At 34.3% G+C, this 23006-nt stretch overlaps 4 protein-coding genes across 5 annotated transcripts; 3 read left to right on the top strand and 1 right to left on the bottom strand.

Annotated features, from left to right (window-relative positions):
* Positions 1–325: 325 nt before the first annotated feature.
* On the top strand, positions 326–2303 carry LOC143356835 (transmembrane protein 177). The gene is made up of 4 exons (XM_076792860.1): positions 326–470; positions 600–794; positions 1057–1202; positions 1279–2303. The coding sequence occupies exons 3-4, from the start codon at positions 1090–1092 to the stop codon at positions 2063–2065; spliced, it is 900 nt and encodes a 299-aa protein (XP_076648975.1). The 5' UTR covers positions 326–470; positions 600–794; positions 1057–1089; the 3' UTR covers positions 2066–2303.
* LOC143356825 (uncharacterized) lies at positions 2166–9690 on the bottom strand. Of its 2 annotated transcripts, XM_076792833.1 has the most exons (9): positions 9091–9686; positions 8762–8849; positions 8367–8536; positions 7825–8166; positions 3845–7640; positions 3421–3737; positions 3276–3305; positions 2818–3120; positions 2166–2749 (listed from the first exon to the last, which is right to left on the bottom strand). In XM_076792833.1, the coding sequence occupies exons 1-9, from the start codon at positions 9175–9177 to the stop codon at positions 2726–2728; spliced, it is 5157 nt and encodes a 1718-aa protein (XP_076648948.1). In that variant the 5' UTR covers positions 9178–9686; the 3' UTR covers positions 2166–2725. The 2 variants fall into 2 exon arrangements, with proteins under 2 accessions (XP_076648948.1, XP_076648949.1); XM_076792834.1 differs by lacking the exon at positions 3276–3305 and having other exon boundaries at positions 9091–9690.
* A 203-nt stretch (positions 9691–9893) lies between these two features.
* Positions 9894–13424, top strand: Prp40 (pre-mRNA processing factor 40). Its single transcript, XM_076792838.1, has 8 exons — positions 9894–10049; positions 10376–10604; positions 10679–11075; positions 11155–11592; positions 11661–12129; positions 12211–12846; positions 12908–13054; positions 13154–13424. The coding sequence occupies exons 1-8, from the start codon at positions 10047–10049 to the stop codon at positions 13349–13351; spliced, it is 2517 nt and encodes an 838-aa protein (XP_076648953.1). The 5' UTR covers positions 9894–10046; the 3' UTR covers positions 13352–13424.
* A 418-nt stretch (positions 13425–13842) lies between these two features.
* Positions 13843–20201, top strand: P5cdh1 (delta-1-Pyrroline-5-carboxylate dehydrogenase 1). Its single transcript, XM_076792844.1, has 7 exons — positions 13843–14307; positions 16675–16888; positions 16974–17408; positions 17835–18245; positions 18315–18493; positions 18567–18755; positions 18832–20201. Exons 1-7 carry the CDS (start codon positions 14264–14266, stop codon positions 19064–19066), a joined length of 1707 nt encoding a protein of 568 aa, XP_076648959.1. The 5' UTR covers positions 13843–14263; the 3' UTR covers positions 19067–20201.
* The last annotated feature ends 2805 nt before the right edge of the window (positions 20202–23006 follow it).

Below are 23006 nucleotides of genomic sequence, written 5' to 3'. Positions count from 1 at the left end.
TGCTGCTGACATAGAAATGTACCGAATAAATGTTGTGAATAAACAGAGAGTACGGAGAATGCAACAGTCAAAACCAACGTTGCAAGAAAAAATTCACGATATCAAAGAGACCAAAATTTCTTCACTCATTTTTCGTACGGTTGAATATTAATTGAATAATTTATTAAACAATAGCCATCTGAAGCACTACATGCGATGTGTACATCTATGTATATACGTATTTCAAATACCAAATCACGGGACTTCTACACCGAATAGATCGTTGTGAAGTTCTATGTATAACTGGTGTAGAACGTTTCAAGATGGCAAGCGAAACCCGCCATTTTCAAACCATAAAAGGCTAGAAGCTTGACACAGAAATGTGACTGTATGTAAAATCGCTAACATTTATTTGGTTGACATCAGCATAGAATATTACAGATATCCAAAAGGAAAAATGGAAGTTGTCAAAACATTGTATAAGCTTCAAGGTACAGATCACAGAAAGATATATAACTTTTCAACGATAAATCAATCATTCGAACGATCAAGTTGCGAACGATTAGAAATCCGACATTTAATGTTACACGATCTAATATTTTTATATTTTTTCCCCGTAGAATATCGTGTTCATGAGGACCATATTACGTAGAAGCAGAGGGTGAAAAGTTGCTCTATATATGATAAGGTGGATGAGATGCATGAGAATTAGCTGTTACATATGTAGATTTACCCGGTCTTTTACAAACATGTGCAGTCTTTAATGTTCTGTAATTTTATCACACCTTCCCGTATCGAAGATTTGAAACATATTGGTAACTATATTCTATCAGTATTTCAAGTATTACATAATGCTATATCATTCTAATAATGTCCATAAAATTCTAAAGAAACGCTTTACAGTTTTCTTCCTCTAGGTTATATTTATTTTGAATGTAGTGTTTTTCTTATTTTTAAATAAGATGTTATTTGCGTTTGACAACAATTTCAAGTTCATTTTTATAATTAACACATTTGTCTTTCAGATTATACTATTTTTATTTCTTAATATAATTCAGTGTAATATTTTCATTTTAGAATTTGCATAATCGAGGAACAAACTGTTCTGCAATGAATGTACGACACTTTGTTGCAATAGGTGCAGTAGGTACCTCTATCGCTTTAACAGCGTTACCTCATACTATCTATTTAGACACATTTAGGCAATTGAGAACTAAGTATCGGTAAGTGTTTGAAAATATTGAAAGTTTTCTAATTGTTATGTAATACATATTTATTTCAATGTATTTTTTAAACTAGCATGAATCAAACAGAAGAACCAGTTAAGGAAAAGTATCTAAAAAGATTTGAACAAGTCATGGGCGATCTAAAGTTATCAGATAAAGATAGGAAACGTCTAAAGTTATTTTATGTTTATGGTTATGATATATTTTCTGCTGGACAGCTGAGTAGTGGAAAGGGTACTGGTCTAATTGGGATTCCGATGAATTATGAATATGAAAATGCAGGAACAGTAGACAAATATAAGATACTTATACAAAATGAACCTCTTGATTATACCAAGCAAGAGGCAAATGACTTCTTAGAATCGATAATACTTTCAGAAAATGCTCAGAAGTATGCAATCGCTCGAGAAATTTTGAAACTAAAACACAGAAATATACAAAATGAAGCAATACTGCTTGGAGTACATACTTTCATAACAGTTGCAATATATGATGCATTTAATGCGTTTTTCAAACTATTTAAAGAGAAAAAGCTATATCGCTTTTTATTAGGTGCTTTTGTCTATGGTGCAGGAATTTTTCTTTGGATTGCAATAAAGATTGTAAACAATTGTGAAAGAGACGTTAAGATTGATAATCAGTTGCTTTTACTTGGTCCCAAATATATTGAGGGTGCTAATGAATTTTATATTAAATTATTTCGTAGAAATATGGCTTTGAAATTTATTTTGGGAGACAAAAACACACTATCCAAATCGTTTATGTATGAAAACTATTTTGCATGGCATAGAGGCCTATCAATTCCTGAAAAAATAAGTTATTTCAATGCGAGATTACAAGAAACTGAACAAGTGTTATAATGATCTTTGTTACTTTAAAATTATTCTATATAGTAAAACAAACATTTCACATAAATATAGAAATTGTATGTAGTAAAACTCATTCGAGCAATACATAATATCATTATTAAATTGACTTTATTCATTAACATATAGTAATTACATAATTTATGTACATATTACAAGTACATTGATAATGGTTATTACCTTTACGAAATAAAATTGTATAAATTTTAAAATGAAATTATATTACAAAATATTACCTAGTTTTGATATCCTTTACACTTTATAACATAATCAATCTCAAGAAAGAGCACATGCACAAATCGCAGGCAATTCTTGTTAACAATAAATGTTTAGTCTATTGGTAGATTTATAAATAGTTATAAAAGTTATTAAGAACGTACCATGTTTATGGATGAATAGTTCATATTTGTCCTTGTACGGTAGAAGATATACTAGAAAGCGAAATCATTATACCTTATCACATACCTAACCGGGAAAATTATGAGAAACTTTCTCTGTATGTATTTTCTATGTTTTCCTGTATATCTATTATTCTGTATTTATATTGGCGAAACAATAATTGTGTTTTCCATCTAAATATTTTAGAAATAAATATGTTACAAACTAATATACAAAAATACTTACACAGTGTTAAATTATATACATTATTTTGCACTATGTAAGACCCAAAGAACCAAGCTGAAACATTAAGTAATTTAGAGTTAGAATACTTCAATTTTATCAATGAGTTTATTGAATATCTTTACCAGTGTCATTTTATCCTCTTCTTTTTTAAGTATTTTTGTTGTTTGTTCTTGGTCAAACTTAACGACTGCAGCGATCACTCTGGCTAGCACCATTGTTTCTCTTCCCATCATGTACTCGAATAAAATATTTCTAAGATACTCTATCTCTGTTGAATCTTCTAATGTATCATGCCTTAACTTGACTATTTTTCTAAGTTCAACTAGCTCTCGTCTTTGAGCTGTTAGCGTTTGTTGGAGAGTATGAAAGGAACCAGTATTTGATTGTACTGCTGCCATTGCAACTCTTGAAGTACTCTCCAATTCCTAAGTAAAATTATATTCCTGATTAGTTTTCTATTTGTATGCATTATTTCAATTTATTGTGTTACAATAAGAGATAATGTAAGCAAGAAATATAGCAAAATTAAATTTAATATTATAAAGAGTAACATAACAAAAAAAGAGGGTGAAAGGTTTACCTTGGAAGCTAAATCAGTTTCTACATCAGGCTGAAAAAATATAAATGAAAATAAAATTGAAAACTTAAAAAAATAGATAGCAACAAAAAATGAAAAATGATTTTTAGATAAAAACATGTATTGTAGCAAGATAATTTTAACCAACCTTTCTTTCATTTCGCCATTCTTTTGTTAATTCATTAATTTCTTCTTCATGTTTTGCTTCCAATTTATCACTCTTTTGTTGCACAATTGCCTTCCATTTCTTTTCAATTTCTTTAATTTCATCATTGTGTTCTTTCTTCATCAAAGAAATTTTCTCCATTACTTGATTTATATCCTTCGACTTTTGGGACATAAGGTTTTTATTTTCTAAAATTAAGTTCTCAATCTGTTCAGATTTTGCAGTCAATTCTATTTGAAAATCTTTTAATTGTTCTTTATATTGTTGAATTAAATTTGATTCGTAATTTTGTTGGTGATCTAAAAAAGAAATTATATATAATATCAATCATAATTTATATAAACGAGTTAGAAGAATAATAAAAAAATGAAAATAAATTATGTAATATGAAGAAATTTGAATATACCAAATCGTTTTTGCAGTGCAGCATGCAATTCTTCATCTTTGTCTTGCAATTGAGCCTGAAATTCTTTAACTAATTGCTTTATCCTCATGCTTTGTTCTTCTTCGTGTGTTTTCAATTCTTCCCGTAATTTGTCTGCTTGATTTTTTAAGTCGTTATTCCCGATTTGCATTTGTGATTCTTTTGCTTGGAATGTTATTAACACTTCATCTAATTGCGCTTCCAACTTTTTGTTTTCTTCTCGTAGCTTCTCATATTTTGCAATGAGGGAGTCATCCACAATTTTAAGACTATGAGCATCTTCTATCTCTTTTTGTAATGCAACATTCGATTCTTTAAGAGTATCGGTTTCTGCCTGTTTCTTAATAATTTCTTCTTTTAACTGCTCAATAGTATGTTTTGATAGCTCCAACTCTGCTGTTTCCTCTTCTCTCATTAGACATTTTAATCTTTCAATTTCTCTTAACAATTCTGTATTTTTAGTATCTAACAATTTCAATTCTGCTACTTTCTCCTCAACTAAAAATTTTAATTCATCTAATTCTGTTACTAATCTATCTTTATCTACATTCATACTTTTTATTTCAGATAGTAATTTTACATTCGTAGCACTTAGTGTATCAAGTTCATGTTGCAATTCGACGTTCCTGGTCTGGGCTTGCCTCAAACCAGAAATCTCGGATTCTAAATCGTTTACATCAGATTGAAGTTTCGTGTTGATACAATTCACATTTTCCAATTCCGTTAATTTCTCCTTTAAAGATAATTGTATTTTAATTAATTCGTTATTTTGTGATCGAACTTCTTCTAAACTACTATTTTCTTCAATTAGGGATTTTAAATTTAATTTCAGTTTATTATTTTCTTCTTCAACCAATGTAAGTACGGCAAGTTTTTCTTTTAATGTCTCTATGCTTGTTAGAAGTTCTTTATTTTTTTCTTCTATTTTATTACTACTCTCTAATGTTAACTTTAATTCAGACACTTCGCTTTGTAGCTCCTTATTTTCCTTATCAAAACGTTCCTTAGTTTCTTCAGTTTCCTTTTTATACATAGTTAACTCTTTAATGTGTGAGTGTAATTCTTCCGTTTTAGACTGCAACTTTGTATTTAATATTGCTATTTGCGATTTTAAATTTTCTATATCTTTAGTTTGTTCATTTAAATTATTTCTGTATAGTTCAATTTCTTTTTGTAATTGGTTACCATCATTTAGTAACTGTTGATTTTGTTTTTCATAATCAGAAATTGTTTCTTTCATTTTTTCATTAGACTCGTTTAATTCTTGATTAAGTTTTAGAAATTCATTTTGTTTATCTTTTAGATTTTTATTTTCTAAAGTGACTTCGTTTTGGATTAATTTCAACTGTTCTAATTCTGCAATAATTGTTGAGTTATTATTCTTTAGTTCTACGATTTGGCAGTTTTCAGATTTCAGTGTATCTGTTATTTTCTGTAGTGTGTTTAACTGATCAAGTAATTTAGTATTTTCAGTTCTCATTTCATTTAATTGTTGTATTGTGGCATCTTGTCCTTCCTTAATAGGAATAACTAATTCTTTTAACTTTTTTAGTTGATCTGCCTTTGTTGTCACCGTCTTTTGTAATGTTTTTTGTGTATTTGTAAGTTCAGTGATTTGTTTTTCTTGTTCTTCGATTAATTTTATATTACTCTCTTTTTCAGTATTTAAGTTTTGTATAAAATCGTCTTTACTTGTTAATGCTTCGTTAAAAGTACTTATTTCTTGATCCTTTTCGGTTAAATTATTTTTTAAGTGTTGTATTTCTGCTTCTAAAGATTTGACTTCAACTTCTAATTTATGACAATTTAAATTTTCAGATTTCAACGATGCAATAGTTTCAGTCGCTTGATTATAATTCTGCTTCAAGTCTTCTAATTCTTTCGTGTCATTAACTGCTCGTTGAAGGTGTTCTTTTAGATCAACGACTTCATTAGACAGTAATTGATTAGTAGAGTTGACCTGATTGAATTCTTCATGTAAAGACTCATACTTTATTTTCAATGATTGTAGTTCTTCAGATAAGTCTTTAAAATGTTCTAATTGAGAACGAAGTTCATCAATTTTTGTAGTAAGTTCTGAATTTTTTAATTCGAGTTCATTACACTGCTCACGAACTAATGACATTTCTTTAAGTTGTTCTTTACATGTTCCCAAATCCACTTCCAAACTACATTTAAGAGATAAAGTGTCTCTTAGTTCTGCCTGTAATTTGTCATTTTTTTGTTTGAGATCTTCCAGTTCTTGAATTTTAGTTTGTACACTTTCTATTTCATCATTTCGAATAGCACTATTTTGTTCTAAATATGTAGTAAGTACATTTTTAAGATCAGAAAGTTCATTGTTAACCTGTCCAAAATGCTCCGTTACATTATTTTTAATATACATTCTATCTTCTTGTAATTTTTCAACAGAATTTTTATAATTTACAATATTTTTAATTAGAACACACTTTTCTTGGCGCAATAACTCAGCATTGGAGCCATCAACCTGGAGTTTATTTCTAAGATCAGAGATAGTCGATTTACAGGATTTAAGCTCGCTATATACTCCAAGTAATTTGGTATTTTTATTTTCTAATTCCTCATTTAATCTATTTAGTTCTGCAATGTTCTGTACTTTTTCTTTAAGAGCTTTTATTTCTTGATCCTGGACATGTGCCATTTCTTTCGCTTTATCCATCCATGTCGAGTATTCCTGAATTTTAATGCTATAATTTTCGCATACTCTATCCCTGTCCATCAAAGCAGCTCTCATATTGTTCAATTCTTCATCAAGGGTTTGAATTATTCCTTGTTGCTTTTCAATTCTCATTTGTGCCTCCTTCTTTTTGTCTTCGAAAATAATTTTCTGAGCGTCCTGTTCACTTTTCAATTCTTTACAGTAAACTTTACAACTTGATAGTTCTGTAAACAACTTCTCTTTCTCATCTTGGTACTCTTCGGTAAGTTTTTGTAATTTACCTAATTTTTGTTTCACTTCGTGTAATTCATTTTCCTTTTCATCTAATTTAGACTTCAATTCTTCTAGTATTTCGTTGCCATCTGTCTTCAACGTTTTCTCTGGTGTATTTTCATTTTCAGATTTTTCTAACATTTTGGAAGATTCCTTATTACTGTCGATGTCATCATCTGATCCCATTTTTCCTTCCAAATTAATTAATTTTTGCTGCATTTCTTGCTGCATAAGTTTTAGTGCCTCTGTTTTTCCCCTGGAGATATCTTGTACGATTTCTTTCTTTTCTGAATCCAAATTTTGAGAAGAATGGAGTAATTTCAATTTTTCGACTTCAGTTTTATATTTATTAATAGTCTCACTTAAACTATCTTTTGACTCTGTCATGTGTTTCAAATCCAACCTGAGTTGTTTGATCTGTTCTTCTTTATCTTCCAGTTCTCTATGTATAGAAAGTTTATTTTCAGCTAACGATATTGCCGATTCTTCTTCTCGCTTTTTCAAAATATTCATTTCTTCTGTTAGATTCCTAACCTCTGTGCACGCGTTGTTTAATTCCTTTTCCTTTTCTGCGTAAGAATTTTTTAATGATTCATAATCAGTTTCTAATGTACTTTTCTCTGCCACTACTTCAATATACTTCTCTTTATTCCGTTTCAAAGAGTCTTTCCATTTTAAAACAACGTTTTCCAATTTTTTAAGTTTATCTTTTAGTTGCGCATTTTCTATTGACAATGCATTCTCGTCCAAATTATTTGGCGATTCAGTGCTCAAATCAATGAGATTATCCTTTTTCTTAAGATCTTCTATTTGCAAAAGTTTCACCTGGCATAGAAATAATGTTAGAATTTAATAGTCTGCGCAGAATGTCCCATTCCTCTCAACTAACTCGAGCATTTCAAGTATCTTGCTTATTATTGATAATAGAAAAAAATAAAAAAAAACATGTTTTCCTCTAATATTTTTTTCTATTACCAATAATAAACATCGGTAATAAATTTGTTGTTACCTTTGTATTTAACGTATTTATTATATGATCTTTTTCTTCAATATCATTTCTCAATGCTTCTTCCAAGTGAGCTTTTGCTTGTTGTTCTAACTGACATTGTTCCTTTAAATCAGCTATACGTCTTAATGCCTTATCCTGGGATTCCACTAAAACTGACTCCAACTTGCCTTTCACTCTTTCCAATTCTCGATAGTGTGTTGCTAAATCAGTGTACCTTCCACGATACTTATGATATTTTGTTTGTACTTTTCGGTAAGCTGAATATATTTGATCTTTTGTAATTTTATCCAATTGTGGACTTATATTTTCGTCTATTTCACTGGCGGATTGATCCATGTCAGACTACAAGGACATCAGAAATAAATATCAATAGCATTTGAACTAAATGTCAATGGTTAGTATTAGAGATGTGTGAGAATCTGAAAAATGTTGAGTACCCGATGGACAGGACGGTTCAGGAAGGCATTGGGTTGAGAACCTGTCCAGACCCAACATTTTCGGGTTCTCGCACAACTCTGGTTAGTATTACTGAAATATTTCACCTGTAAGTGATACATATTAGCAGGGCTTTCATAAATTGGAAAAAGAGCTGAAGTGTCGCTGGTAACACTGCTAATCGATGATCTTCTAGATATGGCCATAGAATTTGATATGGGTGATATCAAATCTACATTTTGGAAACCATGTTTAGCAGGACTGTTTTTTGGAGTTTCTGTAAATTAATATTTATAGCACCTCTGGGTTATAACATAACAATTCAATGTTTAGAGTTTCATAAATTAAGAACACTAATGTAGCATAAAGAATAATCGTTTCTTTCACTTCCACTATGACACAACATTAATTATATACATGTGCTTATGAGACTGGTTGTAGTTATCTTTATCTGCATAAACCTTTATCAGCAGGAAACTGTTGCATAAATATGGGAACTCACCATCTCCCTCCTCAGTTAAACTAAAATTGTCGTTAGACGTGGACAATTCTTGAATGGAACTGTTTGATAAAGAAGGAGATACAACAGCCTAAACATGGAAAAAGTTTTGTTAGTGAAAATTCACGTTGAACAGTATAAAGATTAAAATAACTTGTTGAATTAAAAAGATCTTCAGTAATAATGAATAATTCTGAAAATTAACACGCAAAGCACGCGCTAATGTTAAACTAAATAATGCAAACACGTATTATAACGAATGCAAATTGTAGATTTTATAATGTACACTATTGTTTCGTTCTGATGTTTCAATGTTGAATGAAATGTCAAACCTGGGCCAATTGCTGCATGCTCGCCTGCAGCCTGGCGGGTGATTGTTTCATTTCCTCTGCGAGCTTGTCCTTAAATTTTTTAAACATTTTCCCAGAATATTATAATCCTGTGTGCCTTCAATTAAATTATATCACTTTTCATGTATGTACGTGTTTACGTGAAATTAGGTTGGGATTGGAGACAATAAATGTCCGACGTCAAAGGTGGTCAGAGTCATTATTCTATGATATTCGAAAAGGCATTGTCAGAGATTACGTAGATCATCGATTATTATACGTGATACTTTAATCTCCCGGGAAAATACGTTTCCAATGTAGTATTAAAAATTTGTCGTGGAACCATGTATACGTAGGCACAGTTATTGCCATGGACATTAATGTCAGTAGATCGTTGCCGCACATGATTTTACTGAACTGTCAGATGTGTGTATTTATTTTGAAGACAATATACTTTATTCTCTAATTATTCTATATTTCTTCAAATTATTGTATGCAATTTTTCTTTCCATAAATGTTTACTGTAATAGTTTGTTACTAACAAATTATGTACGAATATGCATTAACAGATATATACAATACTCAGTCGATAAGAGAAAAACGTATGTACTCACGATATTATAACAAAGTTTATCACGTTTGAAAGTATTTTCATGGAAATGATAGATATGTTGCAATATTTGTTATAACATAATGTTATGTTGATATTTATTTTAACTCGATCATAATTCATACTTTATATTTCAGACAGAAAAAAAAAACCGGCAAATAAAAAATGTTCTGATCACTATATATATGTACACATATATTTTGCTATAGTTATAGGTATAATCAAACACAATTAGGTATAGTGTAGCAGTGTCGCTGCGTGTATTCTTTAATTTATAAAAAATTGTATCTACTGATTTAAGAAACTACGTTTATTTTCAATGATTTGACTCAGAAAGGAGATTAGGACAATGGTATAGTATTATATTCATATAGCTTATGTATAACGATTAATAACCTTACTCCTCGTTATTACACATTCAGTTTTTTCAAGTTTAATAATTTTTAATGACATAATTTAACATTTGAACGATATGACTGACATTGAATTATTTACTCGTTTCAGTTTTACATTATGTTTTTGAGTTACGGTTCTGTTCTTACTATATCTGATCATTTGTAAGAAATGTTAACAAGTCACTTAATTGTGTATTTTCTAAGTAAAATATCTTTCTAACTAGAAATAAATGTATCATTTTAAACGTCTTAATTTTTATTTTTATTTTAAAATGTGTTATAGGCTTCAAATGATGGTATACCACCACCTGCTGCGGTACCTGGATTTCCACCAGCAACTCCAAATATCGCTTCTAGTTTTGTACCACCTATTATGCCTACTGCACCCTTTATACCACCTCCTAGCCTGCCACCTGGTCCGCCAGGCATAATGCCGCCACAATTCTCCATACCTCCTCCTGGTTTTAGTTTTCCAATTACTGCTGCTCCTCCACCCGATGCTGGAGTTATAGGTCAATACTTCTATTTAAAAAACATCCATTCAGTTCTGAAAGTTTACCTTATTTAGATATTTCTTATATTTTAGCTGCACCTCCTCAAATAACAGCTCCAGGTATTCCTCCTCCAGCACCTATATCAGGCGATGCTGGATCTGCTGTTCAGCCTATTACAGCATCAGCTGAGAAGAAGACTGATTGGACTGAGCACAAAGCCCCAGATGGCAGAACGTATTATTATAATAGTGTTACAAAGCAATCATTATGGGAAAAACCGGATGAACTAAAAACACCTAGTGAATTGCTTTTATCACAGTGTCCTTGGAAGGAATACAAATCAGAAAATGGGAAAGTATATTATCATAATGTAACTACTAAGGAGTCAAGGTGGACCATTCCTTCTGAATTGGAAGAATTGAAAACAAGAATCGCAGCCGAAGAAGCTGCAGCTGTTGCTGCAGCAGTTGTTGCGAGTGCTACAAACACGTTAGTAAGAATTATCTACTATGAACTTCATCAGTGTTGAACCAGTCGAGGTACAATTATCAATATTCTTCTTTTGCAGTATAGTTCCTGTAACCATGCAGCATTTGTCCCCAAATGTTGCGATTACAAATGCATCGCAAACCAGTACACCGGAACCAGGTGGAAAGTCTGCGATTGAGCAGGCTATGGCTGCAACACTTGCAGCAATAAATATTCCTACACCACCTACAAAACCAGACGACGATAGCAATTCTGCTAAGGGCTCAGCGAATGATAGCCGCACGAGTACTCCTGAACCAAAAATGCAATTTAAAGATAAAAAAGAGGCAATCGAAGCATTTAAAGAATTATTAAGAGAAAGAGATGTACCATCAAATGCTACATGGGAACAGGCAGTAAAATTAATTCAAAGCGATTCTAGATATCCACAAATGAAGAAGTTGAATGAACGTAAACAAGCATTCAACGCATACAAAACGCAAAAACTTAAGGAGGAACGTGAACAAGAAAGATTGAGGTGAGTAACATAAATTTACAGGATTTTTTGTCGTTTCAACAATGAGGTAACTGTACTGTATTAAATAGGTTAAAAAAAGCAAAAGAAGACTTGGAACAGTTTTTACTAGAAAATGATAGAATGACGAGTACTACGAAATATTACAAGTGTGAAGAAATATATGGTAATCTAGAAGTTTGGAGAGCCGTAGGCGATTCCGACCGGCGAGACATTTATGAAGATGTTATCTTCAATTTATCTAAACGCGAAAAAGAAGAATCTAAGCAATTGAAAAAGAGAAATACCAAGAGATTAGCTCAAGTTTTAGACACTATGACTGATGTTACGTACAGGACAACTTGGCAGGAAGCACAGGCACTACTTTTGCAACATGCTGCTTTTGCAGAAGATGCAGATTTATTGGAAATGGACAAAGAAGACGCTTTGCTTGTGTTTGAAAATCATATACGTCAGCTAGAAAAGGATGAAGAAGAAGAGAAAGAACATGAAAAGAAACGTAGGAAACGACAAGAAAGGAAGAATAGAGATGCCTTCATAGTAAGTCTTTTTAAAGTCTGTTATGCTTTCGACGAGTCTCTTCTACGTAATATTTACAGCGAATTTCCTATAACTTTTCAGAGTTTACTTGACGAACTGCACGAGCAAGGAAAATTAACATCAATGTCGCTTTGGGTAGAGCTTTACCCAATGCTCTCTGCCGATTTGAGATTCTCTGCTATGCTTGGCCAATCCGGATCGACACCTCTGGATCTTTTCAAGTTTTATGTGGAGGATCTAAAATCTAGATTCCATTCCGAGAAAAAGATTATAAGAGAAATTCTAAAGGACAAGAATTTCGAAGTACAAGTTAACACTACCTTCGAAGAGTTTGCTACCGTTGTATGCGAAGACAGAAAATCTGCAACATTGGATGCAGGAAATGTCAAACTGACGTACAATTTATTACTTGAGAAAGCTGAAGCGAGAGAGAAAGAACGCGTAAAGGAAGAAACCAGAAAATTCAAGAAATTGGAAACAGGTTTCAAGAATTTGTTGAAGACACTCAACGTCGATTATCAGATGACGTGGGAGGACCTACGAACTAAAATCGAGGAGGAGCCAGACTTTAAAGCAATCACATTGGAAAGTGAAAGAGTTCGAATCTTTAAAGAATATCAGCACGAGCTCGAGGAAAGTTGTAGTCATCACCATATGAGAAGTAAAAAGAAAAAGACAAAGAAAGTGAAACGCAAGTCACGATCTAGGTCGCACAGTGTAAGTATATTACATGCTCATAAAATAATTTTATTTTTAACACTTAATTGTGACTTGGCAGGAGTCTGAAGGAAGCGAAAAAGGCGTAAAGAAGAAACGGCATAAATCACGTTCACCAAGTGTTCCTAGTAAATCAGATAGTTCCGAGTCAGATACTAGGAAGTCAAAAAGGAAAAAGAACAAAAAGAAGAGAGGACGTAGTCATTCCGTAAGGAGAAACGCTTATTGCCCATGTCTTCATTAAGTTCCGAATAAAAACGCCCTGAAATGCGTGCATTTATTTACTTTTACAATATCTTTTTTACAGCGTTCGCATTCGAGGCTTCCATCTTCAGAAGAGTCGCCAGAAAGAAAACGAAAAGAGGAGAAACATAGAAGAGCTTCTGCGCACAGTGAAGGATCCGTTACAGAGAATGCAGATCACCATGAACTTTCAGAGGATGAGTTAGAGAAACAAAGAGCGCAATTACTCCGGGAATTACAGATGCAACAAGAAGATAATTAAAGACAACTTGTTTCCTAATATCTTATGTAACTTTACATATTGCATTATTAAATTAAACTTTGTACAAACTAAATTTTTTCTTAATTTCACTAATGTATTAAAGAAGTTCCTTCACGGTTTTATTCTTTTCTTGAAAGTTCTCGGGCGATTTAAAAATAATTATTCTTATGTACGTTTGCACCCAAACTATACTAAATATAAATCTAGGAATCTAGCTTTTTTATGTATGAATTTTCAAACTGCTAAAAAATAAAGTACTATGTACATATCAAAATTTGATGGTGGATAATTTGATTATTCACTATTTTAATACAGTTGTTTGAATTTTTCTGTAGTAACGACAGATATTTATTGTCGTTCATTTGAAAATTTGAAATCACAAAGTAGCGCTACGAAAATATGTTTGTTCAATTATTTCATGTGCCTTTAGATACCTCAGTTAACAGTAGACTGTTCAGTAAACATGAATGAATTTTATTTTTGGAATTTATTGAAAAATATTTAAATTTATTATTGTAACCGCTCCATAAAATTTTACTTTTTAATTTCAGTTTGCATAGTCGTGTTCAAAATATCGATTTATTTGCATTCTCTTGAACGTTCACGAATAGTTTCAATTATATTCGTTCTTTCTACTTTCGATCGCAATCCCCTATTTTTCGGTTCTTTATTACGGCCCTGCTCCATAGTCGAATTGACGAAGGGTGGGGAATATGTGGGGGGGAGGTTTGGCTCACTATTTGCTCGATGGTAGCCGCGGTCTTCGTAGTTTCGACAATTTGGTACCTTGTTCGGTCTTTACGGTGATTATTGTGAACGAATCACGTTGTTAACTTTGCGGAGTCTGGTCGACAAGTATAAGAGGCATTTATGTAAAAAGCAACAAGGGGAAGTGAATAAAAAGGAAACACAATGTTGAGCCTTTGCCGTCAAGCGATAATAGTTAACAGTCAAAAGTGAGTATAAAAGTATGAGGCACCTGGCGAAGCACGTTCGATTAACAAAAGAAAACTTCACTGGTTCGTGTGTTAAGACACTAAAGAATGTATTAGCCCTTGGTAACGTATATTGATTATTTTCACGCATTGACACAACGCTATATAACAACGTCCGAACATAAATGAAGGGGCGCGCATGTATGTATATGTAGACGTCAGCTTATTCGTGTGTTATTGGTCCTCCGATTCGTCTTCCTTGTCATATTTCCTCTGTCCTTATGTTGTTCTTCCTTGTCTAGGACAAGGATAGACTACCTTGCTGGCCTGTCGGAATTTTCCACTGTATAACGGATATGAAAGGTGTCGTTTGACATTTCATTCATTAATTTTGTTTGCAACACTTCTAGCCCAACAAGCTACTCAGATTACCTTTTAACGGCTGATGCATTATATTCCATACGATACTCATGCTTTTTTAAATAAGTCCTTTGTGGCGTATGTTGTCTCAGGTGTCTACGAATACATACAACGGTTATCTTACTTCTATTATTCAATACAGCAAGTGTGTACACCGAGTTGTAATAAAACGTGAGAACATGCTTGCAATATGCATAATGTATGCAACTTCTATGTAGATTGTTTATTTTACCGGTAACGCGTTATGTCACTCGCACGTATGCAGAGCCGTTCCAACGGTTTCTATTTCGATAAAGTTGACCATATTTCGTCAACTTCAAACGTTTCTTACACGAGAAACGCGTTCATCCCGATATAAAATTTTCGGTGAAACTGCAAACACAGCTGTGAAATTTCCATAAAATTTACAAAGTTTAATTAACAGTTCACACATGCGCATTGCGAAACGCCTCTACAAACCTCTAATCGGTCAGCTGCATTGCAAAATGTAGCCAGACGATTGTGGAATATTTTTTCGAAATCTGATCAGTTTGTAAAAAACAAGCTCGCGCAACAAACATTGTTGTGTCATATTACAAATGGCTAAAAAAAATGATGAATGAATTACATTGATAATAGTTTATATCAAAGTAATTCTATTTGAAATAGGATTTTGAAATTTCACAGTTATGACCAGATACTGATCTTTTGGACACCTCGTATATTGATGTTAACCCTCTTACTAAATATATACTGAAATCATGTATGAAATGTTATGAAATATAATGAAAAGATTTTTAAGAGTTCTAAATGTTTTTCAAGACACTTTCTGTGTCAAATCTTTGTTTTAATCTAATAGTTTTATTTGCGTACACATATGTGTCCTTGAAACGTGATATTTCTGAATACCCATACATCCATATACGATACACAGCACCGCGACACGGATCACGTATTTTACCGAATAGGTATTCGTTAATATGCAAATTGGCAGCGGTATTTTTAATGATGACCTCGATACTTGTTAATCGGCACACGGTACTTTTTTCCGTCAAAACAAACGTGCGTAAAAAATCTTCCGTTGTTTTTGTGTTGAGAAGTAAGTAAATCTTGAACGACTTACGATTTCTATAAAATGGCACCTTTCTTTTATTAATGCTCGGTCGGCGCATTGTTCTAGAATTAAACCGAGCGTACTCGTTCATTTCGAGTCCATTAATGTTGCTTGTTCGTGTTTGACGGAATCTGCAACTTCATTGATTTATTTCAATTATCAGACCCCCTCGTTATCGAATCGTTTTTTGCGCAATTAGTATTATAGCGATAACTGGAATAATATGGGTCACTAAGATTCCGTTACATAATACTATGATCATGGTATTCGTTTGACATATGCAAGCCAGTTTAAAATAACATCTTTCTCTCCTCAAAATAAGTATCTCATTTATGTAACAGATACGGGTTATTTTTTTTTCATCGAAACTTGGCCAAACTATATCTAATGTAATATTTTTTTGATAATAAATAGGCGTTAGCATTAATGTAAACAATATTCGTACATAAATAGTACGGTCATATAATTCGCTGTAAATGAATTATTAAATAATTGTATTTTTTAATTTTATAATAATTTATATTTTATTCGATTTATTGTTTCGTTTATGTTGGTTTTTACATTAAAAGATCAAGTATGAAAACGTAAATCTGACTTCTTAAAATTTGAGGATGTAGATAACACTATAGATTTAGGCTCTGACTTCCAAGTACACAGATAAATATTTAGAGTTGGTTTGGAGACAGATTTCAAGAGCAAACATTTGTTCATACTTCAGATCTCATCATCTGTAGCACTAGCAAATACACATTGTAAACATTAACTCGAATTTAGTCATAAATGTTTGAATAAAAGTAGTAGCCGAAGAAAAATATTGAATATGAAATATAAACACTATTACTATGCGTATACTTAATATGTTTCTTTTTTAACAGAGTTAGTGCAAGATGTCTGGGTACAATTGTACCAGTACCCAACCCCCCTGAATTTCCATTGGAAAATGAACCTATTCTTAGTTATAAGAAGGGCAGCCCCGAGAGGGCTGAATTGGAGAAGGTCTTGGATAAAATGGCTAATGAGTGCGAAGAAGTGCCATTAGTCATTGGAAATGAAGAAATTAAATCTGACTTACGTAAATATCAAGTTATGGTAAGTTACATGGTATGGCAATAAAGAGATGATAATATAAATATTAAAGTACATATATCAATAATTGTAATGTTCTTTTGTTTAGCCACACAATCACAAAGTAAAAATAGCTAAATATCACTGGGCAACACCCGATCTAGTCAAGAAAGCAATTGATGTTGCTGTCAAAGCTCAGCGTGAATGGGAAAAATCTCCAATCGATAAACGCTTAGAAATTTGGTTGAAGGCTGCTGATTTAATGGCGAACAAGTACAGACAGCAATTGAATGCTTCTACTATGCTTGGCCAAAGTAAAACAGTTATTCAAGCAGAGATTGACAGTGCAGCTGAATTAATCGACTTCTTTAAGATGCACGCATACTTTCTCAAGGAAAGTCTCAAGTACCAACCTATTTCACCCAATCGTAAAGAAACCTTGAACTCTATGAGGTATCGTGGAATGGATGGCTTTGTTGCAGCAGTATCACCATTCAACTTCACTGCCATTGGTGGTAATCTTAGCTACACACCTGCTCTAATGGTTTGCATTTTTTTTTTCAATTACTTCCCTTGCCGTAGCTTCTATTTTGTCAATAAATTGAAGGGGTATTCTAGCATAAGTGTGCGTTTTTAGTTAAAAAATGGCCGCCTAATTTAGGATTTTCTAAGCATTGTTCTAAGCAATATTTTCTTGATTTCTGGTTTTCCTTTAGTATTTTGAATAAACTATAAACGAAAATAGGCAGTTCTATATCATCCATCTTGTTCGCATGGATACCTACCTGGATAACCATGGATAACTAAAGTTATGCAGGACAAAGCCAACGCTCGTGTGACTACAATTAATAAAATTGGCTTCAACGCTTGTCTGATCCTGACCTAATCAAGATTTCTTTTATTAGTTACATTGGAATATCCCTTTAAGCACTACATATTGGAATACGTAAATAAAACAAATCTTTCTTAGGGTAACGCTGTTCTTTGGAAACCATCTGATACTGCCCTACTTTCTAATTGGTGGATCTTCAAGATATGCAGAGAAGCTGGTGTACCACCAGGTGTAGTGAATTTCGTGCCCTGCGAAGGTCCTGTTTTCGGAGATACTATCACTGCCTCGCCGTATTTTTCTGGTCTTAACTTCACTGGATCAGTGCCGACGTTTAATCGTTTATGGATGCAAGTCGGTCAGAATTTGGGAAAGTACAAGAACTATCCGAAATTAGTAGGCGAATGTGGCGGAAAAAATTTCCATTTCGTACATCCAAGTGCTGACGTAGAATCAGTAGCCCATGGGACCATAAGAAGCTCATTTGAATTCAATGGTCAGAAATGTTCCGCTTGCAGTAGAATGTATGTTCCAGAATCTATATGGCCTAAGGTATGTTTTTTATATGCATTATATTTCGTATATATTTTCATCATTAAACGTTATTCATTTCTCTTATAGCTAAAAGAACGTCTGTTATCTATTCGTGATAAACTGAAGGTCGGAGATGTTAGAGATTTTACTGTGTTCACCGGAGCCGTTATAGACGCTGCTGCGTTTAAGAGGATTTCTGGTTACATCGAACACGCGAAGAAATCTCCAAATTTGGAAATCATTGGCGGTGGAAAATACGATGATTCGTACGTTTGCTTTACTTATCATTGTTCATCGCATACGTATATGTATTGTTACACAGTATATACGTTTTTCTAGTTGCGGATACTTTATTGAGCCTACAATAGTGGTGTCAAAGGATCCCAAAGATAAGATTATGACAGAGGAAATATTTGGGCCTCTGTTAACGATTTACGTTTACAAAGACTCGAATCTCGACGATACCATGAAACTTGTCGAATCGTCGACACCTTATGCTTTAACTGGAGCCATATTTTCACAAGATGAGTAAGTACATATTCTTCGATTTAATTTGTAATCGTTTAACTTGAATCGGGCTTCATTGTCTCCTGTCTACTTTCAGAGAATGGGCGAGAAAGGCACTCGAGGAGTTCAAGTACACGGCTGGTAATTTTTACGTTAATGACAAATCGACTGGATCGGTTGTGGGCCAACAACCTTTTGGCGGTAGTCGAATGTCTGGTACAAACGACAAAGCTGGCGGTCCTCACTATGTTCTTCGTTGGGCGTCACCGCAGTCGATTAAAGAAACGTTTGTTCCGTTGCGCGAGTATGATTATCCGTACATGAGATCTTAGATGTAAGTTTACGGCATGCATTAATCAAATGAATATGTACATATATTTTGTGCAGTAGCAGTATTCTCTATTGCAAAAGTGAAAAAATGCTGTTGTTCATAGATGATCGATACGATCGATGAAATATTCTGATGCATTTCCTTTTACGTGGACTCATCACGTATAAGCAGCGCTATTTGCACCCACGATGCAAATGACTCGCGCTTCGTAGGAATTTATACTATAAAAAGCAAACTGCTTATACACACATACTCACGTACACAGAAAGAGAGAGAGACACACACACGATCACTGATAATAATAACATATAATTTGTACAAACAGAGTGTGCAGTGATTCATATCTGTCCATAACGATTGTTTAGTATTTTTGTTTGAACATTAAACCAGTTACCGTCTGATCGATTAGATTGACGTCACGAGACAAGTATTACTTGTGAACCGCTTTCGAAGCTGCAACACAAGCTCACCTTATTATTCGCTGCCAATAGACAAGGATAATATTATGTAACTCGCGGCATGTAGAGTCAATATATTGTTAAGATCGATTTTCAGTACAATAATATTTTAATATCTCAGGAATATGTGTATACATGGTCGCAGACGGAGAGGCATTTCAGTTTTTCGGTCATAGATTGCAGTTTTGCATGGAAACTTTTATAACGATAACAGCGAACTACGGATATCGTTAATAAATTGTACAAGGTGAATTGAAGAACAAAATATCCTGGGCGTATCTGGGAATTGTGATGAATGCGTACTAGTTAGAAAAACCATACCATTGTGTTTTTCTGACCTCAACCTCTTTTTTACTATTCTTACACGAATCGTTTTCACATGGCGATATATTTATGCGCATCCTGAATTCATTTTACTGTGTAATTCATGAGACAATATGTAGATGCGGGACGAACACAGTAAAGTGCAAAAGTTACCCTTAAATTACGTTGTAGCGTCCGATCGTCGATCGGTCGGGCATGTTATTGTTGACAGTGTGATTGAGGCATTAGAGTCTTATAAGTCGAACAGTGATTACTAGTTGAATATACAATAATATCTTAGATGTTGTGGCTGATGTTATAATGTAATTTATTTTAAATGTACTATAGCAATAAAACACTGTATGATTACATACATTTTCTCGTATCTGATTTAATTATGTCATTGCCAATTTTTTACAAGTTTTCTTATTCAGGAAATACAATGCTATATTTAGTTAATAACTTTTCAACTACAGGCTCTATAGAGCCTTTACCATTATCAATTTATAAATTAACGATGTTTTGCGATTAAAGAATATGAAACCGATTCTGAGCAACATTCTAGTAACAATTTTTTACATGTTTAGTTCGAAATTAACTAATTTTTTATACAAGCCACAATCACACTACTCCTATACATTCGTCTGCGGTGGTAATTAGCCAAAAGTTTCAACGTATTACCGTGGGTGGCGCCATCAGTTTTGTCTCCAAGTTTGATCCAGTTTGAGCGATTTTTCATGGATGGCCCTACTGGTCTAAGGTGCAGATTTCACGAAGCGAATAATTCTTGCCGGAATTTGCATTGTATCTTACACCCAAATCGGAACAAATCATTCGTAACTACCGACTAACAATCAATACGACCAATTTTCTCGAAGAATGATTACAATAAACACCCGTCATTGCTTCTTGTTCTCTAAACATTTATCAAATATTAACGCAGTATTCATATATCCTTAGTAACTATATTCTTTCCTCCCAAGGCAGGTCGACGGACACCGCAATTTCAAAGATCAACCAAAAGTTCTCTTCATGTTAGAAATCTAATATACAGTTTATTAACACTGAGTTTCAACGCAGAAGTCGATTTACACAGTTGGACAATTAATTCCGTTTCTCATTTGTGGGAGATGTGGCACTCAAAAAGTGTGAAACATTTTTCCGCCAATCAGTTTGAAAAAATCGTGCCGGCCGATCCGCAGCCTACCTACTAATTAAGGAATCAAACGCATTGTTCTAAAATGAATGTCGGAAATGCAGCGTGGCCAGTAAGGGTCCCCGATGAAAACGACGGCGCCGCACGCGTTAAACCAAATAATGAGTGTGAAACCGTATGAAGCCAGACTGAACTTTTCGTTTTATAATTGCGATTTTCAACTTAACGCTCTCGTAACGACCTCGCTCTCCATTATAATTCCACGCTCACCCACGTTCGCTGGCTCTTGGTCGCAGCATTCGCTATTTCCGTTGACACACTTCGATCCTCGCGTTCATTCCTCTTCTACCTTCATCTCTTTCTCTTTCTCTCTCTCTCTCTCTCTCTCTTGCTCTCCCCTTTTTCCTCTTCGCTTCCTTCAGCGGCGCATCGCGTTGATCGCGGCGCTTTGACAAGCTGGAATTGTGAGAGAGCTGGAGGGTTGACACTGGAAGACACCGACGGAAGAAGAGGGATTCGACGGCTTAGGAGAAATCGTCGTTAATGGCTCGGCCGAAGGATTTCCTGGCGTTCGTCCCGAGCTTTTTTACGGCAGGTTTCCGGCCGGTCCCCGATCTAAAGCGCTCACTCAAATCAAGATTCTCACCTTTTCAACGGCAGATGAGCCGGATGGCCAACCCCGGACCCCCTCTTTCGCCGCCCCTGACCCGGGAGGAGCTTCTGCGCCCCAGCTTTTTTCTTCATCCATCTTTCGCCCGCCTCTCGCCGTCTTCGTCCTCGATCCGTCCTGTCTTTGCTTTTTCGAGAGTTGAGCCCTTTCAGGACCTCGCCGGTTTTTTTCCGCGGTGCTAAATGGCTAGTTTTTCGGCGGACCGGCTAACCGCGCGTCCGACCATCGTGTTCCACCGGCGACGAGAAAAGAGCTTTCTTCACGGTAATCTGAAATTGACGTAATGATGATGGATCTCCCCGGCGATGAAATTCACAGCCCTTGTCCTTGTCCGGCTCTGGGAAAAATAACCGGGGAATTTGAAAATCGGCATTCGAAAACAGAAACGGGATTGTCCACACCTCTAACCGAGTCTCGGTCAGCTGCTAGTAGGCTAGTTGTGCCGGTAGTCAGCCATTTTAAGCTTTGTTGTACCAATTGGCACAGCTTTGGCATTTTCTAATAGCGAGTATAATCTAAAAATATACAAGAAAAAAAAAATACAGTAATGAATGAATTCAATGGATAAATATTGAATAACGTGAATTCATTCATTAGTGTAATTTTATCAATTTCATTAGCGAATATCGTGTCGGTGACTTTCTGAATGGTAAATGTAAAATCAAAAACGTCTCTCTCGAGGACAAGGTTGCACACATTTTCGTCAGATGGAGCCCCCAACCTGGCCGCTTCCAACTTCGAATAAAATTTTAAAGATAATAAATAAATTTTCATCAATGATTCCATCGTTGAGATTGAACATCTCATGCAGACATTACCGGAACGCTAAGCCGTTCGAATTAGCAAGGCCAATAGCATTTCTCTCTGTATATTTAATAGAATTAATTGATAAGTTACACTCCTGTGCCGAACAGAACGTTGCCTAGCAACTTTTCTAAAAGAAGAGAAAGCTGCGCCAGTGTAATGCAAGGGACGAGGTAATCGTTGCGACCCTTTACCTGACAACTTCCCCTTTCGCAGCTGCGCTCGGGATCACTTTGCCGGTAATATTTTGTTGGAAGAGAAATGAATGTTACGAGGGAATTTGGACTCTCGAACGTTCAATTTGTCAGCGGGACGCGGGCCCCGACGTCCGCGGTATCGCGAAGAATGTCAGGTTCCGTTTGCAGTTCGAGAGTCCGTGATTCAATTGTTGTCGAAACGAGTTTGCGAGTTATCGCCGGCTAATTGATTTAAAAGTTCGGTGGTAGCCGTCCGCTGGTTCATCGGGAGTCGTAATTTCGTTGGCAGATCCTCCGCGATAAAATTCTCGCTCGAATGTTCGCGGTTCGATCAGTTTTGATCGCGATCCAAC

Source organism: Halictus rubicundus, chromosome 8, assembly GCF_050948215.1.
Source record: "Halictus rubicundus isolate RS-2024b chromosome 8, iyHalRubi1_principal, whole genome shotgun sequence".
Lineage (NCBI taxonomy): Eukaryota > Metazoa > Arthropoda > Insecta > Hymenoptera > Halictidae > Halictus > Halictus rubicundus.
This window is presented reverse-complemented; position numbering and strand designations above follow the sequence as displayed.

What these genes read in the sequence shown, in the direction of transcription:
- LOC143356835 (XM_076792860.1), top strand. Translation starts at nt 1,090, where the DNA reads ATGAATGTACGACACTTTGTTGCAATAGGTGCAGTAGGTACCTCTATC. An exon ending in CAATTGAGAACTAAGTATCG is followed by an intron (nt 1,203 to 1,278) that starts GTAAGTGTTTGA and finishes TTTTTAAACTAG; the next exon opens with CATGAATCAAACAGAAGAAC.
- LOC143356825 (XM_076792833.1), bottom strand. Translation starts at nt 9,177, where the DNA reads ATGTTTAAAAAATTTAAGGACAAGCTCGCAGAGGAAATGAAACAATCA. An exon ending in TTTAACTGAGGAGGGAGATG is followed by an intron (nt 8,537 to 8,761) that starts GTGAGTTCCCAT and finishes ATTAATTTACAG; the next exon opens with AAACTCCAAAAAACAGTCCT. An exon ending in AAGAGGATAAAATGACACTG is followed by an intron (nt 2,750 to 2,817) that starts GTAAAGATATTC and finishes TTAATGTTTCAG; the next exon opens with CTTGGTTCTTTGGGTCTTAC.
- Prp40 (XM_076792838.1), top strand. An exon ending in AGAATAGAGATGCCTTCATA is followed by an intron (nt 12,130 to 12,210) that starts GTAAGTCTTTTT and finishes ATAACTTTTCAG; the next exon opens with AGTTTACTTGACGAACTGCA. An exon ending in CACGATCTAGGTCGCACAGT is followed by an intron (nt 12,847 to 12,907) that starts GTAAGTATATTA and finishes GTGACTTGGCAG; the next exon opens with GAGTCTGAAGGAAGCGAAAA.
- P5cdh1 (XM_076792844.1), top strand. Translation starts at nt 14,264, where the DNA reads ATGTTGAGCCTTTGCCGTCAAGCGATAATAGTTAACAGTCAAAA. An exon ending in CAGAATCTATATGGCCTAAG is followed by an intron (nt 18,246 to 18,314) that starts GTATGTTTTTTA and finishes TTTCTCTTATAG; the next exon opens with CTAAAAGAACGTCTGTTATC. An exon ending in GGTGGAAAATACGATGATTC is followed by an intron (nt 18,494 to 18,566) that starts GTACGTTTGCTT and finishes ACGTTTTTCTAG; the next exon opens with TTGCGGATACTTTATTGAGC.